Here is an 18,773-nt window from a genome sequence, read left to right as displayed (position 1 = left end):
TTCCTTTTCAAGTAAAAATGAAGAATATTTGGATGTGATTGGCCAAGACTACTTTAAGATCCATAACATATGAATGAAAAGTACTGCTGAGTCTTTAATTTATTACTAATCCTAGTGTGTTGCTCTTTGATTAAACTTCATCTTGTGCTAATAATTCTCAGTAGTATTGTACAACATGTGTTACAGAAATCCCTGAGGTAGCCAACAAAAACCAAGCCAAAGCCAGCAGAGAAGTTACTTACCTGTCTGAACTCTTCAAGATCTATTTTATTCCCCACCAACACTAAGGGGATGTCATAGGTGTGCCGGACACGATAAATGAGTTCCTTAAATTGAGCAGCTTCTTGAAAGGATTGGCGGTCTGTGATGGAATAGCAGATAATGAAGCCTTCTCCGCCTCGCATGTATTGGTCCCTCATGGCTGTGAATTCTGCCTGTGGAATAAGACGGATATGCTCAGTAATTTGGCAAATGAAATTATTCATCTTTAAATAATGAATTTGCTGAAAACTTCCCCCATTTCCTACGTTATTTCACGTTGCTTGTTTTCTTTTTTAAATACTGCTTGCTGAAACTTGTGCATCCTTCTGGGGTCATCATCCTGGATAGTATATCACCAGGATTTCTTTTAGAACCTTTTTTTTTTCCTTTTCCCATCAAGGAACTCTGTCCTCTAAGAATATGAACTTATTATGTCAGCACCTACATACAGAAAATACTGTCTCGTGTATTTCTAGAACTTTCTACAGCATTTTTTGCTGAACATAGATGACTTGCGATTGAATGAATGCTAACAGGTGTAAAAGAAGAGCTATATTACTATCTAGGGATGGGAAACAAATTCCTTATTATGCACTTACTTCAAAAGCTCAGTAATATCAAAAAGACATTCATTGACTCCCACCAGATTTGGAATAGTGCCGAGTAAAACAGGAATATAATCTGCAAATCTTTCAAATGCTCTCAGAGAAGCTGGGAGTTTCAGTTCAGTGTGGGATAACACCATTAAATGAAAATGAACAATTTCAAATAGTGTGAGAATTGGCCCAATTTTCTCTTCCTTCATTTTCCTCTATTTATGTACGTATTTATTGTCACAGCAACACTTTTGGTTATCAGTATGGTTTTTCAGAAGTATTTAACAACTGCCACATTGTATAAAAATCAAGATTTAGTTTTCAAAAACCAGTCTTAGCCACTGTGGCTTGAGAATATGTTTTAAAGCCAGTTTCTTTTTCAAGTTTGTTTGCTTTTCTTGATCACAGCCCAGAATAACCCAATGCCATGGCAACAGTCGGTCAGGATCAGAATCCTCCTGACAGAATCAGTTCTCCAGAGATATTAAGATGCTGGAAGGTCTGATAAAGCAAGGAATACACACATCAACATTAGACCATGTCTATGAGCAGCAGGATGCAATATGAAGTCCTGTATTTTTCACTCTGTTGAGAATTTAGGCTAGGATTTTTAAGAGTTTAGGTTATATATATATATCCCCTCAGTTCTTGCTGAAAGTTGAAGGGAAATGGATTGCTTATGCTCTTTTAAAAGTCTCAGCCTTAAATCTCTCTCAGTAGTCACTCATGTTGATTGATAATACTTCCTGTGAATAGACTTTCGTGTTGACCATTATCATTTATTCATGATGTATCTTTTACCCCAGGGCTTTCTTATATATCATTCAAAATATTTCACCTGCTACAGGAAAAAGTTCATAGACTAAGCTCCAAAATAGGAGACTAATAGGCAATTTAAGGGTAGGATTCTGCTTTAAGACTTACTTGGAATTTCAAAATGTCTAAACTATCACCACCGACATCCCAGGAGAGTTTATTAACTACCAAGATACAGCATAGACTGGATCAGGCCATATTCTCTCCCATCCTCTAGAAACTGGATGTGTAAGAAGTAGGGCAGCAGTGGGGAGAAACATAGAAGATGTCAGACAAAAAGGGTTCTACACTCTGCTGGTTTGGGCGAGACAATGAATGGAGATCTGTCTCTGTTCCCAGATCTTCACCTGCCGTCTATGTTAGATAGCCACAGTATTAATAAACAATAAATCAAGCTGGAGACCATACCCAAGGTCTCCAAATTATGGGTAGGAAGTGTTAATGACTAAACACAGAGACATACACCCTCTCCCTTACCCACCCTCAGATCCCAGGTTTTCCTGCCAGAACAAGGGTCTCTCCGCACCCCTCTGTGCCCCCAATATTCTTCTCTTTGCATCAATCACCTAGAACGGTTCTGCTCATGATTAGCAGGGTAGTGTCCTTTGTAGGAGAAGCTGAACAAGAACAGGATCCCTTCAGGCTGAGCAGATAATGGAAACCTCATGTGGAGTTAAACTTGTGGATTAGGGTTCCTGAATTTAGCTGTCTATGTGTAGCTGCAGACCACTATCTAAGCTCCCATTGTAGATAATAGTAAGCTAGCCAATACAATCAAGGGACTACAGATTGCTTCTGCTGATGAAAAATAATTACTTCTTTAGTTATCTAATTATCTATTTTTTCTTTATCTATTTTTGGTTTTAGAGTGAGGTGAACATTTATAAAACTGAATGGAGCCACTAGCTCCCATGTAGACACCTAAAAGCAGATGTTTTGTTATGGAACCTAAATCCCAGCCCAGATGACCTGTCGTCCTGGGTTAAAGATCCCATAAATCAACTACTGTAACACTGTATGATTATTCTGCACAGCCTTTTACAAAGAATGAGCTCTGCTTAGTGAGTTGATCCAACTCTAGGAAGTGCTTAGAACTTTGTACGCTCGTTTATAGTCATTTATAGCAAACTAATGAGGAACGAGGTCACATATGCCTGTTTAAGTTACTCACAGTAAGTGACTTGCTGCAGCATGAGGACTCCCAGGATCACTCACCAGGAATGCTTAATGATTTCCCTTGACTGCCAGGAGACTCTGGGTTCCTAATTTTACACACTATGAATCATCTGAAAGGGACAAAGTGCTCAGCTTTTAGGCTCTGCCATTCTTGAGTCAGAGTCATTTACCTACGTGTTCTGGTTCATGCCTTGGCATAATTATGACTTTAAGAATATGAATTAATTTACTTCTGCATTTTTTGATTATTACATGTTATTGCTGCCAATGTATTAGACTAAACAGCCAAAATACTTTAGTGTCATGTTTGCAGTGATCCATTTTCAGAGGCATTAATTATTCTGTGCAAACTAGATTGGGGATATCCACTTGGTTTTCTGTTGTTAACTCAGTTAGTAATTTCCTTTCTTATTTTTTGATGTTGACTTTCACTTCTCAGCTTTTTCCCCTTGGCATGATTGCTCATTACAGAGTCAAGGACTCCAAGGTTAAACATAAATAAGCCTTTTCTTGGATTTCAAAACAAGTAAATTTTTTTTATTCTGTTCACCAAGAACCCCAACATAATAATATATACTAAGAAAAAGAATAAATACAATTTCCAAAAAACATACTATAACCCTTGTGATAATGTATGCATATTACATATACAAGACAAAGGCCTGAGATGTAATTACATCTCTCTGTTCATTTTTAAGTTCAAGTCCTACTCTAGGTTTCACAGTTTACATGTATCTCTACAGTAAGCAGAATCAACATCCAAGTTCACCCGGTTTTGTGGGTGCTCAGAGGTAGATGGAGATAGATCCAAAGGTTTTACAGATTTTTCAGCGGTTTTATTTTTATACTTTGCCTGGTTCTCTTATAAAATAAGCAACAGTGTATCTGTGCAGCTGGCACACTAATATCTTCTCTAATTGTTTCCTGCTGTAAAAGTAGCTTTTTAAAAAATTATTCAGGAATAGTACTAGATGCCATTTGCTACTCAATAGGGGGAAAATATGAAACATTCCCAAGTCAGTAAATGCCAAAGGGAAGAGACAGAAGGAAATCACACCTACTCAAAAGAAAATCAATTCTGAGAATTAAAACGAAGATTTGTCATGCTTATAGCACTTTGCAGCTTGACATCAGCCTTTAATACTCTCTTGTGTATTATGATTAAGACTTAACTGAAAAGTACGATAAGAAATCTTTTGAAACAAAATCTCCATTCTTCTTGGGAGAGATCTTATACTTGAGAACAAGCATCACATCTGGATAAAAACAAAATAAAACTTGAAAGAAGACAGCATAACTTTTTTCCTTTTCTTTTTCCATTATAATTGAATGCAGAAAAACCCTGATACTAATTCTCATAAGATTATGTATGTCTTCCTGTTTTTGAAGAAAATTAGTAAGAAAATTTCCCAATGATTATGTTGCTTCTAAATGGATGTGACGTTTGCCTTTTACCAGTTATTGGGCATCTCGTATAATTTTTCAAAGATGACAGAACAGCCTCACAATGACAAAGAGCAGCTCCCTCAACATGCTCAGATGCATCCCATCCTGTTGCATCAAACTGCATACACCCAGTTTAACTAATTTGTCCCTTGTTGATCCCCCTCTGCTAAGCGTAGTATATCTTTTCCTTGAACTTTTCTGCAAGACATAAAGACTTGGGAGGCATAAGAGCACACCTTGCCTGTAAAGGTTGTGGTAGAGAAAGTCCTAAGGGTGTTATTCCTTTCTGTGTTTCTCATCAGTAGGCCACTCACTCCTTTCAGCAACAATCCCACATTTTTTTTTTTTTTTGGTTTTCATTTAGTTGCCGGTGTACCTATCTTGTTGCCTTTTACATTTCTCAAAAGTTTCAACTGCAGCAACACTTTGGCTTTCATAATCCAATCATTCATTCCCAAGAAATACTTCCATATTGATCTTTGGGAGACTGTTGCTGTTTCCACATTTCATCCTTCTGTATATGTTTGTTTTTTCTATTAGCTTTTAGGAGAAAAACTTAGCAAAAAAGAAAATATTTATTCTATGTTTTCTCTCTGTCATCTAGATTTATCCTCTTTTATCCCACTTTTCACAACGATCAAGAAAAAGCTTTTCATAAAGAACAGTATTTTTTTTAGGTTTAAAATTAATATTGTTTTCATATAAATATAAATAGGACTTGTATGTTTTCTTTTTTTCATTAGAGATTAAAATCCTTTCCAAATAAGATCAGTATCTTAATGTCTCCAGAAAAGGAAACAAAGACATTGAGCAGCAAAGTCAGATAGACTACGCTTAGATACATAGACCCTTACGAAGAATTTGTTTATGGGTTTCTATCAAACATAACAGTCTGGATCTAACGTTCAGGTCAGGACAACCCTACCACGCTGACTGAAAGAATCTAGGAAGGTGTATCACAAAGTTCACTGAAGCCAAGCCTGGTTCTTTACTGTTTCCTAAGTATTTCCTCCTGACTAATGCTGGAGAAACAGTGCTGGGCTAGAAAATCTTTTATCCAACTCAGAATAGAAATTGTTAAGAAGCAACCTCTTCCACATCACCATTTTACACCAGGAGAACTCAAAACCGAAGACAATTCTCCTGGATCCCCATGTTACACATTGCTAATGGATAGCCTTGTCAGCCCCAAAAGGATAAGAGAAAAAGGGGGGGAAAAGAAGAACTAACAAAAAAAGACACAGTCAATGAGCTGGGGGTCGCCATATGTGTCCCGTCTTCACTGTGTGGTGATGTGTTTGAAGAGGAAACATGGTGCAATGCTTAGAAGCACAGTCCTTCTCTACACTCCTCAGAAGCGTAGTGCTTAGAAATCTAAAGATGCAGCACCTCAGAAACAAGGATGTCATGTTTTTCAAACTACACACACACTCGACACATTTTGATGTCTGTTCTTTTTTTATGATCTTGGCTTGTATCTCTGGAAGAGGTCAGAGTCTCCCCAGGGAGGCCAGCCTCACAGTTTGAGAAATGCCACTTTCTATATCTTCTCATCTTATTTTCTGCTTGACTTTAGAACCGGGAATCTGCTAACAGATGTTCTTAATCAAAGCTGTCTCCCTGATTACCACAGGGGTCATTCTTATTATGAAGGTTTTTTTTTACATTTCTAGTGAACACTTGGGGAGGAGGGGTATATTCTTGGAAACAGGCAGGATATTGTTCATCTATGACAATGAACAAACAAGGGTAAAATGAACAAAAAGGACACAGTAAACTCAGCGTGGGAAAAAAAAACCTTTCAAATAGTGAGTGAGAGAATCAAAAGTAAAGACATAAAACATAAAAGAAATACGTGAAAATGCATTGTTCACTTAAAAAAAAAGAAATCCATTTTAGTTTACAGGAAAGTTGAGAATTTCTTTTATCTCAGGAAAGTTTTTGAAATATGGTCAAAGATTATTTTTTAGTAGCAGATGGGCTTTTTAAAGCTAACATGCAACCCTCCCATATCTCTCTGTTAACAAATTCTCTTACACACATAAACATCACAGTTTACTTCATTCGGATTATATATCATTCACCTGGCACTGCTTGTCATAGAGCGTGTTTTGCTTCTCTTTGACTTTCTGAAATAGATTTACCTAAGGAAAGTACACTGGTGAGAAGTATTGTGATAATAACTTGGTTTTCACTAACTTTTTAGTCTGTTTTTTTTTGGGGGGAGGGTGGGCAAAAGCAAGAGGCTTTTAAAAGCTTATATGTAATAACAAGCAGCAAGAAACCTGCTGCAGTTTCATTTCAAATGAAAAAGTATCCAGATAGGAAGTTGGGTGGATATTATATCTTATAACTACTATAATAACGCTACTAATCTAGATGCAAAGGATAAGACTTGTTTCATCTGCTTTCTGCTACTGAAGAGGTAGTCACCTATTCTACATTAGTCTTCCATTCTCTCTGTGCAGTCAAGAGAGAGAGATTGTCAACTCCAGAAGGTAATGCCACTCATCCTCAGAGAAGTGTTTGACATACCAGGGATGACTTTCCTTCGTACCTCTCTCACTACCTCAACAGAGACTAAATACCAACCCTAGCCTCTGAGGTCCACAATATTCACCGCAGCCCCTGCCCAGACGTATCCTTCATGCATTTGGATGATAAGGCTTGTCCTCCTCTTCATTTTAAACTTTTCATTTAGTTTCTACAAGGCTGTTTTATTTCTAAAGGTGTTTGAAAGGTCAAGAAGAAGTGACATCTGGCACCTAAAGCCAATGGAGGATTTTTGCCTTCACAACACTCAGGAGTGGGAAACCCTATCCATCAACATGGGTTAAGTTACATTAGGAGATTATAAAGAGATACCCGTTTTCCATCACAGAAGTCAGTGTCAAACCTGCTGCCTTAGTTCACAGGATTCCAGCATGCACCAGCTATAGGTTCCCAGCAATGACAGAACAGAAAACAAGCAAGCACTGAACAGTATCAGCATCACTTCACACTCTCTTCTTGCTTCCCTCCTATTTCCATTCATCCTTTGCAAACAACAACAACAAAGGGAGTTACATAGCAAAAGATACAGAAAAGTTTGCAGCAGGTGGTACTCAACCACCTGTGCCAGCCTAAACCATCTGCCGCATCAGTGGCAGGAAGGAAGGGAGCTGAATAACGGCTCAGACACAGACCAAAGAAAATGCAGGGGATCTGGCTTAAATACTGGAGGACAGGGATTGATTCTTCTCTGCGTCAAGTCTTTACATTGTTCTGGTTGTACATCAGACCCCTCTCTCATGACCCTTTTTGCATTCTGTAGTAATGATCCAGGAGCAGTTCAAAATGGGATTAGTATAAATGAGAATTAGCCCGTAAGCCTGCAGTGGAAGTGGATTATTATTATAATCAGTCCCTTGATTAATGATCAGTCAGTGCCTCGTGCCTTATAATTACAGGAAGGAACCCTTCCTTTTGTTATAAAACAGCAATATCCCTTTCTTTCTGTGAATTTGTACTGTGGACAAAATGCACATCACCGATGATGGAAACAGTATAAACATAACATAAAAGATGCAGTCCATGTTCCTAGCAGACTAATGTCTTTCTGAAGTTAATATGACAGACTTCCAAAGCAATATTATGAACTCCACATTGTACAAAATCAGTAGCCTTTTCTTAACTCTGGGAATGTACAAGTAAAAAGCTGAGACAGATACTGAAATTAATCTGTAACTTAGAAGACAACGAGCAGCCACAATGTCAACGCTGTTGAAATCAGTGCCTATTTATCTGGCCACTCCTCCCTCTCTCATTCAGTCTACCTGGGTGTCCTGGTTTCAGCTGAGAGTGAATGAGAGGGAGCACCTCAAGACCTTGCCTATCAGCAAGAAGATGTTCCAAGCTGAGTGATGGATGGCTGGCAATTTAAGAAACACAATTAGACTTGCACTGAATATGAAATGCAAGCATAGCCTTACATCGCTAATTTTTGCAAAGTTTTGGCTGAAAACTTTCTAAAATAGTTTCCCTCTTCTACCCTTCCCCCACACTTATGTTCTTCAGCATCAACCTCTTCCCTCTAGAAACAGCTCTTCAGTCCCAGACAGGAGCTGATATTCCACTAGACCTCAGTTCAGGATTCTTTCTGAAGACTAATAATACATCTTTAATCTCTGACTACTGGAGAGTCTTTATGAACCTCTAAAGTCCTGAATATAAAGAATGAATTAATTAAAAATAAAGACTTTCTTTTCTTAATCTGAGTTACTATATCAGGTTAATTCATGAGGACATTAGTCTCATCTTCATTCAGATGAATCTGAGACTTTGAATTGGTATGTCTAAATTTTCCGCCTTTCTGAAAATTAGCAGTTTGTGAGGTTAGCTTTATCACTGGCTTCTTTAATCATTGTGGGACACAATCTGTTTTCATCACTTGTGAATTCATGTCATTTCCAACATGTGAGCTTAAAGATTCAGGTTCCCCTTCTCTTTTCAGCTATGTTACTTCTTCCTGTCATATCTGACATTGTTCACAGTCACAGACCATGCAGGATTAAGTCTCTTGAAAGGCAAGTGTAGGTGTTCCTTCACACCCTGAGTGCTGATGGATCACTATTGCACTGCCCCATCTGGTAACAGTGCAACATTTTGTATGCACTTGCTATTCTGTATTCACATACTGTTCAGCATCATGGCTGACTTATAAAGTAAGATTCAACTGCATCAGCCTGGTAGAAAAAATAAGTAAGAAAAAATAAATAAGGAAAAAAAGACAAATGAGAACAAGTCCCAGTAAAATACCTCAGGACTTCAAAAAAATAGCATCACACTGTGACCCTTCTCTCTCACTAAGGAACTACTAAATAACCTGCACTGGCACTTAGACCCTCCCTCCAGAAGTAGCTTCTTTGCATTGATGTTCCCAATGTTCCCACTCTGATTGCCCTCCTGCTTTCAGGTGATAATATATTTGCCTGTTTGCTGCAACTGTGCTTTTGTTAACTTTATTAATCCTGCTCTTCCAAAGCTCGTTTGTCCTATACAGTAATGAAAATATGCAGTCCATCACCTGGGAGATGATATCTACTCTCCATTCACCCCAAAATATGGATTAAATCAGCATATTGGTTCTCTACAATGCCAGTAAAACATGCCTCAGTGCTACACTTCCTAACTCAGAGAACTGTCTCTTTCTTTCATACTAATGTTAATGGTTTCTCTCTTAGGTATAAACACCTTAGTAATTTTCTCCTAAATGCAGGCACTGAAGCAATCTTCATTGTTAACTACCTCTAAAACTCCCAACTGCATTCAGTTTATCATGCACCATATAATACTTTTCCCCCCTCCTCATTGGTATGCAAGAAAGAATAAAGCTAATTTTCACCTTTTATCACAAATGCATCATAAATGGTAACGGGAAAGAATTAATCGCTCAGTAATTACATTTTAGTAAATAGCAGAGGAAAAAAAAAGACAACAACCCACTGGTGAAGAGGTAATGACTGCAGCTACAAGCAAGGGCTCGCCAGGGATTCAAACAAGCTCTTGTCAGCTTACATGGGGATTGCAGACTTGCTATCTTCCCCAGTGAGGCTTGTGCAGCCTTGCAGAAGTGAAACAGGAGGCTATGGAGTCAGACACTTCATTGCTCTGATAAATGACTGCAAATGATATTCTGGTTTGCATATATATTCTCTCGTGATGACTTCCATAACAAGTGTGCTTACCTTAAAAATTCCACAGCATAGGTATTACCCCTCTCCTGTGCCCTACTCATCACCAGAGATATAATTTGAACTAAGAATCTGAAGAGGGGGGAAAAAGAAGCAAACAACATGCAGAGTGGCCTTTTTAGACTTTTGTATCATTTAATCAATTGTGCTCTCATTTCTTCCACTGAAATTTAGCTCAGCATTTATCTGAGGGTTGTGCTTGCTAGGGACTACATAAATCATCACCAATATGAATGCAAAATAACTATGTTATAGCTGCACTGATTTTGTATTGCTTACAATATTAAAATCTGGTATGACTCTGTGACACAAAAGGACTAAGTCATCATGTCCCTGTGACTTCCAGCATGAAGGACATCCCACCATTCTTTTTTCTTTACATTTGCACTAATGTTTTTGGTGCAGGTGAGATGACTAGGTAGCATTACGTGCACAGAGATAGTCATTGGATTGTCATCTATACAGGCCTGCAATACTGCTCACAGTGACTTTCTGGGGACTTGTGGGAACAGAGCCTTAGCTGAAAGAACAGGAACATGTGTCACCTCAACTGTGAGCCATTCATAAAATGTCTCTAATGTACCTTCACATACAATGCAGCTATCCCACACTAAAAGATGTTCAGTGGTACCAATTCTCCTCTAACAATTCAAGCAAAAGTCCAACTTTTTATGGAGTTGATCATCACTTCATACATTCAACATACTCTGAAGATTTCATCCAGATCCATTACTAGGATATCTAGGCTTTAAAGTAAATGAGAAATAGTTTAACTGAAGCTAATTCACTTCTGGTGGGGTAAATGACACCCAGTGGGGTAAATGACACCAAGTTCAATTTTCAGATCCATACCCTCTGTGTCTGCCTATAAAATGTGAGTATAGTTTTCATTTCTTTAGAAACAAAGCTGTGTGAACAGAGAGAGCTCCAAAACTGTAGTCATGAGGTACTTAGGTTAGATCAATAGATTCTGAAAGATGCTGAGTAGCTTCTGAGATATACCAAGACTGTCCAACACAAAGACACTACTCATCTGCAATTCTGAAAGTTAGTGGAGTCTGACTTCTTCGGCTTGCTTCAGGTTGTACTCCACTGTAAGTAAGAGACTATCTGATTTCTTACACACGTACAGCCAATGTAGCTACTGCTAAGCTTTTGAGTTTTGACTTTTTAAAAGAAAAGATTGCTTCCTGGCATGGTTTATTTCACATCATCCTGCTGCTCTGATAATGACATGGAACTCCCATGGAAACAATTTATTCTCCTGAGCCATTAGGCACGAAATAAAAGCAGCCACAAAAATCTATGCAAGCTATGCAAGCTTGTTTCTGTGGAAGCAAGCAATATACTTATCTGAAATATCTCCAGTTTAAAAAAGAAAAAAGAAAATGTTCCATATTTTCACTAATTATTGTCTTGAATTTCTACTTTGCTCTTCACTTCCTCTTTTAAAAATTTGGATAGATGCAAGAACATTCCTCAGATTGTAAAAGAGAGGTGACAAGCAATGGAGCTCAAAATTTACTGAGGTTTACTTTTTATTTTCTGTTTTTTAGTTGGTGGGGGGCAGATGCCACTTCCAGGTTCTGGGGCAAAACTATTGGAACTCCAGCTGTGAGAGATGTCTTTTATTTTTAGGCTTTTCCACCCCCTCCTGCTAGAGGGAAATGAAAATAACATCTTTAGAAAGTCTCTTCCAGCCAAATATCTCATGTAGTTTTGCATTCAAAGGTCTGGATGATTCAGATAAGACTATGTAACTTTTTGCTCTCTTTTGTTTTTGTCTGGATACACCATCATTCAATGTATTGGTAGAGTATCCAGCAGCTACAGAATAGCATAAAAGACAAATAAGTTTTCTTAAATTACAGTTCTTTGGGACAACGTACTTTGCCTCAGAAGCATTAACAACCAGATCTTCAAAAGACCTTTCTCCTGGTCATTGTTACTGTCAAGTCAAATGGCACAAGGCAGTGCTGTTACACATGCTAGTTTTCTCAGCATGCAAGCTAAGTTTTTAGTCCTAGAAATACCTTTTTGATGTGAATTTTGTGAAATTTAGTACAGCTAAAAAATAGTTTTCTGTCCACTGGAGTCCCTGGTCTGTGTAGAGCTGTTTGGTAACAAGATAGACAAGCCTCTGTGAAATGTAATTCCTAGTGAGATTATCTAGAATAGCTGCACATATATAAAGAAATCAGGACACACTTAGATCATGTCAAAAATCTGCTGAAAGTAACTTCAAAGGGCTTTAGTGCCATTCAACAGTGGGAAAGAAAAAAGTATACAATATGGTTTGTAATGTTAGAAGAAAAGGCCTAATAATCATAGTCTTATGGAAGACCTGGATGAAGTTTAATCATATGGGATGTGCTTATACAGGAGTTTTCCATACAATGTACATGAGATCACAACAACAACAACAAAAAGCCCACAAAGCAACAGGAAATACTACAAGAAAAGGTCTGGAAAGAAGAAAAAAGGATTTTGCTACTTTTATCAGAATTTGTAATAAAGTTTTCTTCTTTTAAATGTTCTTATTTTATTAAAAAAGTCAAAAAGTAAACATTCATCAGTAACATTGAAGATTTATCTATTTTTGGAAGTTATTAGTTAAAGAAAGACAAAGAACAGTGAGAGAGAAAGCATTTCAAGAAAAAATAATTTATTGAAAAAGAAAAGACAATACGGGAAAGTATGCCTCCACCTGCAATATGGAACCACGAACATTGACTTTATCGAAGGGGAATGGTAGTGAGGGGCAGGAAATCTGCATGGCTACACTCAATAAACCCTGACATTCACCCTAAATTCCTGCTCCCTGAACATGTTATAGCACCTGTTGCTCAGAAAGACAAATGCAGACCTAGAAATACAAACTGATTCATCCTTTATTGCACCATGATTCATTCATTGACAGGGATGGGAAAGGAAGTTGGGAATCTTAGTTCCTAGTTGCCTGTTCTTGCTAAATTAATATACTCTTTTTTGAAAGTATATGCCTAAATGTTTTCCCACTGAAGCTAAAGAACATTTTGCCCATAAGTTGAAGGAAATTGGGTCAGGTCTGCAATTTCATCTATGACTTACTGGAACCTTTTTTTCACTCAATACCAGTGCCAAATAAATGTTTCTTCAAAATTTGTTCATTCCCATATAAAATTACTTGGTCAAGGGAGAGATTTTACTTCTCCCTAGAAAGTATAGAACAGCTTGTCTTGAGAATCCACCAAAGTTTCAGTGCCGTGATTGACTTTCTAAGTATGTCATCATCATCAGCCTGTGAAACAACAGCATATAAAGAAAATAATGTTCTTCACCTAATACACTCTGTTAATGGTTGTTAGTTCACTACCACTATGCTTTAAAAATAGAATTGATTTCATTTACTCACTACAGTACCTAGCTGAAAATGCACTAAAATTATTTTCCTCTTAAAAGAACATGCTGTAAAGGCCCATTAAAATATAATTTCTGCCAAAAAGGCATTTTACATTTCCTTGAGATAAGCTGCAGTAACGTAGTTTGAAATTCAGCTTCCATTGATTCAGGATTAGAGCAGCATGTTTAGATAATAAGCAGAAGGATCTCAGATAACAGCCTGAGTGAGTCATTGGACTATAGTGTTTAGTCTAAGAAAGTGTGTTTATCTGAAGGGCTCTTGGGACTAATATGGTTCCTCTTCAAAGCTTGAGGCAGGGGGCAAAAATCATAGTCCTGGAGGTTGGCAGGATAAACATGTCCTGTGATTTGCTAGCAATTTGAGAGATGGATTTCACTACAGAGCACACTGCTGTTGTCAGGTTGAAAAGTGTCTGCCTGGAAATGAATTCATGTGCACACAGCTCCAGACAAAGGAAAATCTCCCTGAAATAGCATGCCATCACATTTTAAGGCCAATTTTTCAAGTCTCTGACTCACACCTGGGAAATATACTAGTGCACTAAGTTTATCATAAAAAGCTCACGTTTTAACAAGCAAAAATTCATGCAATAATCCTGCAATGTACTGTGTCACTGACAGGTACAGAAATCTATTTTTCTGCATATTTGCCTGCTTCATGTCAGAAAACAAGTTTGTCTTTTCTGCATAGGGTCATCTCAGATTGTTTCTTGGTGAAGGGAATGCTGATGTTCTTTTAACGTTCAGTGTGAGGTTTAAACAGGGAGGTTGGGTAATGTGTCATCAGGAGGAAAGCTGTGGCAAGAATAAAAGCTCCTGTGTCAGTCAACAGTTTATAAATACAGCAGGAGAGATAACTGCTGTGTATGCTCCGTGAAGAGGAATTCAAACTGGGCTCCAGAAGTAGCAAGGTATTTTTAGGTTAGAAGAGAGAGTGAGAAAGCGTAAATCAGTGAACAGAAGGTTTCTATAACTCTGCATGGAGGCTTTTTGTGCACGGTTGGAGCAGTTGGAGGTTGTCAGTCTCTGAGAATAATTGTGAAGGGAACTGAACACAGAATAAAGGACTTGAGGTCTGAATGTCCTTTCATTTGCACCCACAAGTTTCCTGGAAATCAAAGAGTTTACACCAGTTTAAATCAGATATATGTAAAAGCAAATGAGGTTTGTGACACATTGGATAAGAAAAGAGAAACCCCAGAACTACCTCCTCCCCAACACCTCTCCCAACCTTAAGGGACAAAGAGTGAATTTCAAGAGAGAATTTCAAGAGAGAATTTCATGGGTGAATTTCAAGAGAGAGTTAATCAAAAGATGTCCCACAAAAATGGTTGAACAAGGAAGCTCAAGCTATCTTTATGAATAACAGTTTGCATTTGGAGATTTCCATTAAGGTTTTATTAGTTACTCCACATGCCAAATTGTAGCAAGCCTAGAGGGTTAAAAGCTAACTAGATAAAATTCCTCCTGAAGCTTAATCTCACATTTACTTTCTGCTTGGTTTTATCTGCTTTTTGGTTTTGTTTTAATTGAAATGCAGATGCAAAAAGAAAACTTTTGGTTTAAGAAGAGAACTTCTAGTTAAGGAATATCCAAAGGCATCATTGATAATTTCTTCTAGCAGCAAATGTGAGGCTGAGGATACATGTCTTCCAGATTCAGTTGTGCCATTGAAAAAGAAAACCAACATCAATTTTTTGTTCCTTTCCTTCTTGTTGCATGACACATTTTCAGGCCTTTCTGTAGGAACTACTCTAGTAAGTCCTGTTTATGACAATTTGGCTACAAGCAGCTACATCAGCAATACTTGCTCTTGAAACTCTCTGAGGTAAACATAACCTTATTCTGTCTGAAGTTGATTGCAGTGAGCAAAGACAGGCTATCCTGATGGCAGATGTAGCAGGTGGTGAAAAGCAGGGGTAGTGAGTTCAGTGAAGCATAACTACTTACACTAGCCCTACATACATTAAGAATGTGCCTCCTGTTGTATCTTCAGTGGAAAAATTATATTGGAAGAGCACTAGAGGACAATTGGTGATGTAGAAAATATGTATCCAGAGTTCATGCAACATCAGTCTGCTTCTTGAGAGGAGTAATCTGTCATATTTAATGGTGTCTACATATACGCATGAGAAGAGGAAGACCAATAACTAGATAAGCAATACTAATAGTGTATTCATGTTTCTGCTTTTCACTTTGTTTGAATGTTTTTTAACTTCAGAAAGTTGAGAACCAGAATTGTATTTCTGAAGCACCATCTGTGTTTTTGGTGTTCCAAACTGTATCTATCAGTTAAAATATCAAAAGATGTTTGTCCAGTTTCAGCTATGAAATCAGATGTAGATTTTTAACTGTGGACTTGACAATAAAGAACTATTTTAATTATTAATAAATCACAATATTTGGTCAGTGTTGAAGTGTTCAATTAGTGCATAGCTATAACAGGGAAAGAAGAAGCATATTTGGTGAAACATATTCTGTAGAACAACAGCAAAATACATTAACTTCAGTTGGTTTCTCTATTGACTTCTTGTATTTCCCAAATAGGGAAGAATTACAATTTTAGCTCCTTGATCTTCTGAAGCGATTAAAGTCATGATTCAAAGTTGATGATGAACTATTTATGACTTCAAGGACTCTCAGAGATAAATGAGATTTTCACTACTTGATTTAGAAGCTGTAACACCATCTCTGCTTTAACTCGAAACCCAATGAGGTACCATCAGAGCACACCTTCGTCAGAATAACTGGGCACTTTGGATTTTTACCCTGAGTCACCAAAGTCACAGCAGGATTTCAGTCTGAACTTGAGTGAGCAACATTAAGCCCTCCGTGAGAGAAGAGGCTATTTTAGTTGTTGACTTCAATGGGAGTTGGATTAGGTCTTGATTTATTCTGGAGCTGTATAGTGCAGATAGAGGCAACAAATTCAAAGACATCTGCAAAGACAAGCAGCTAAATCCAGGATACTTAGAATGGACAGTTTCTGAAAAATAGGGGCCTAGGAAAGTGGGAAGAGCTTCCTAGCATTGATACACTGAGACATATTTCAGTGACAGTCTCTGCTGTAAGAACAGGGAAATTTAAAGCAGAGATTTTCTCATATCAAGTCAACTTTGACATGAGGTAGAATAGATTTGCCCAGGTTGTACAATATCCTGGGCTGTCATATCTGCAGAGTGTGATGTTACTGCCCCAGGTATCTGCTTGCTCTGAAATCTCTTCACTACATTTCATTACGTGGTCATTACTTGCCATGGGCCTCTAATATTATGGATATTTTGATCCCTTCTTGAAACAAAACTCTTCAGCTTTTTTCTGCTATTGTTCTCACCAGCTTTTACTGTTTGCATTTTTCTGATTTCTTTTCTTACCTTACAACTGTCAGTTCTGCTAAAATTCATAATAGTGGCAATAAATTCCCTCCAATTAAAAATGAGGTTTTGTTCTCACTTTTTTATATGATCAAAAATCAAAAATAATGTAAAAATTGTACATTTTTGTGGGGATTTTTTCCTAAAAAGTGAATATGACTTACAAAACATGAATTTTGTTTAAATTGGAAAACATAATGTTTTCAGCTACTTAAAAGGCCAGTGCACAGGGATATTTTTTCCTTTTTCCTGAATCTAAAAAAAATTTTGAAAGGGATTGAAGATTATGCTCAATTTTTTTTTTTCATTTTAAAAGAAGCTGACAGAAAATGAAATAGCATTTTGAAAATACTTGCTTTAATAAAAAAAAAAAAAAGAAAAAAGAAAGGCTTTGATTTTGGTGGGGGCTTAGGAAGAGAAGGAAACTTTCAGTATCTGATTCTATCATTTTTTTTTATCAACAACACAAACTCTTATGTTTTTAGTAACAAAAACAAATGGAAAAAAAATAAAGCAGAAGAAATTATTCTTCTTGGTTTTTACAACATATTACTCCCCAGCTCAAAATAAAAGCACAATATATATTTTTGTTTCATTCATCATCCATTCTTTGCTTTGATTTTAAGCTACTTTATTTCCTTTGTATAAATAATATTTGCATTACTGATGCAAATTTAGGATCAGGTATCTCATCTTCTCTGCACAGGTCTGTAAGCAGGAGCACAACACAAGGAGCTCTGTACCTATGGTACCCTCTTCTATGGTTTGCAGAGTTTAACAACTCCTGCACTCTCTCAGAGTCTCCATAGCAAATTAGAAACACACCTATGAAGATTAATAAATACTGTATAGCACTTTGTTTTTCTTTCCATTAGGAAAAATCTGGACGCGTAAACTCTGATTCAGCATTTCTCTTCAACTCTGGGTAAGAAAGTATCTTACTTTTTAGCATTTTAACTCTACAGAATAGGTCTAAAGGAAATGTAGGAGTAGAATGAAGTAGATGTAGACAGTGAACTATACTAAAGAATAACACAAGAGGTCCCTAAGACATAAAGCCTTACAAGGCTAAACAGCTGTTGATATAATTTCCCTGATGACTGTGTATTAATGGTGATATAACGCTGAAGTTACTAGTCTCAGACTTCCTGAGTGAGCAAAGATATTGCTTCCTCTTCTCCAGCAGAAATACAGATATTTTCAGACATACTGAGTAGAAACTATGATGTTCCTTCTTTCTCCCAGCCAAATCATTGCTGAAGCTATGCTAGGACTATTATGCATAAGAAACTTCTTGGGCTTGTTATAATAATAAATTCTAGGTCAATTAAATTCACAGCTTTGGAGACATTTCTTGAAATTTAGCTTAAATTTTCCAGAGAATCAAACACTTTCACAAGAGACTCAGCAACAAGTCACTGGTTAACTGCTGAGACTGTATAGTTTTGGGTCAAGGAAGAATAATTCAGGGCATCTTTTGATTCCTGAAACTGGGTTGAGTTCACTTTGAAATTGGCCTATATTTCATTCACATGTAAAACTAATGCCACAATCCCCCTGAACTACATTCAATTTATGTAACCTAATGTTATTCTAATTCTAGACAGCAGACTGCATTTCCCACCATTTTCAGTGCCCAGCAAAGGCACATTCAGATGTTTGGGAAGATGAGATCAAGGTTTTCAGGCTTATACATCCCAATTTTTTTTTTTTTTTAAAAGGATTTACTGCCCTTGTTGACTGACTCATTCCTGTACTAGTTGCACACACACTATGGAAACTCATGAAACTATCAAAACCTTCAAAGACAACCTGACACATACCTCAGGAAAGGATTAACCAGCTGCAACATTTTGATTAAACAATAAAAACATTTTGAGATGGAAAGGGGATGAACTGAGTCACGTAGAAGGAATTCTTGCATTTAACCCCTTATTTTGCCTTACTGTATGTGAAACTTAATTCCCTGA

At 37.2% G+C, this 18,773-nt stretch overlaps 1 protein-coding gene across 1 annotated transcript in view; it reads right to left on the bottom strand.

The window, feature by feature from the left end:
- The window catches only part of RIT2 (Ras like without CAAX 2), a gene marked incomplete at both ends in the record, with an annotated part of 187,340 nt that overhangs the window by 81,649 nt on the left and 86,918 nt on the right, over positions 1–18,773 (bottom strand). The window contains one exon of the mRNA XM_082336083.1: positions 243–434. Coding sequence (XP_082192209.1) covers positions 243–434 — 192 coding nt within the window. The remainder of the gene's footprint in view (positions 1–242; positions 435–18,773) is intronic.

The sequence above is a fragment of the Platalea leucorodia genome (assembly GCF_965183815.1).
Source record: "Platalea leucorodia genome assembly, chromosome: Z".
Classification (NCBI taxonomy): Eukaryota; Metazoa; Chordata; class Aves; order Pelecaniformes; family Threskiornithidae; genus Platalea; species Platalea leucorodia.
Note: the sequence above shows the minus strand (reverse complement) of the source record. Positions and strands in the feature narration are given on the sequence as shown.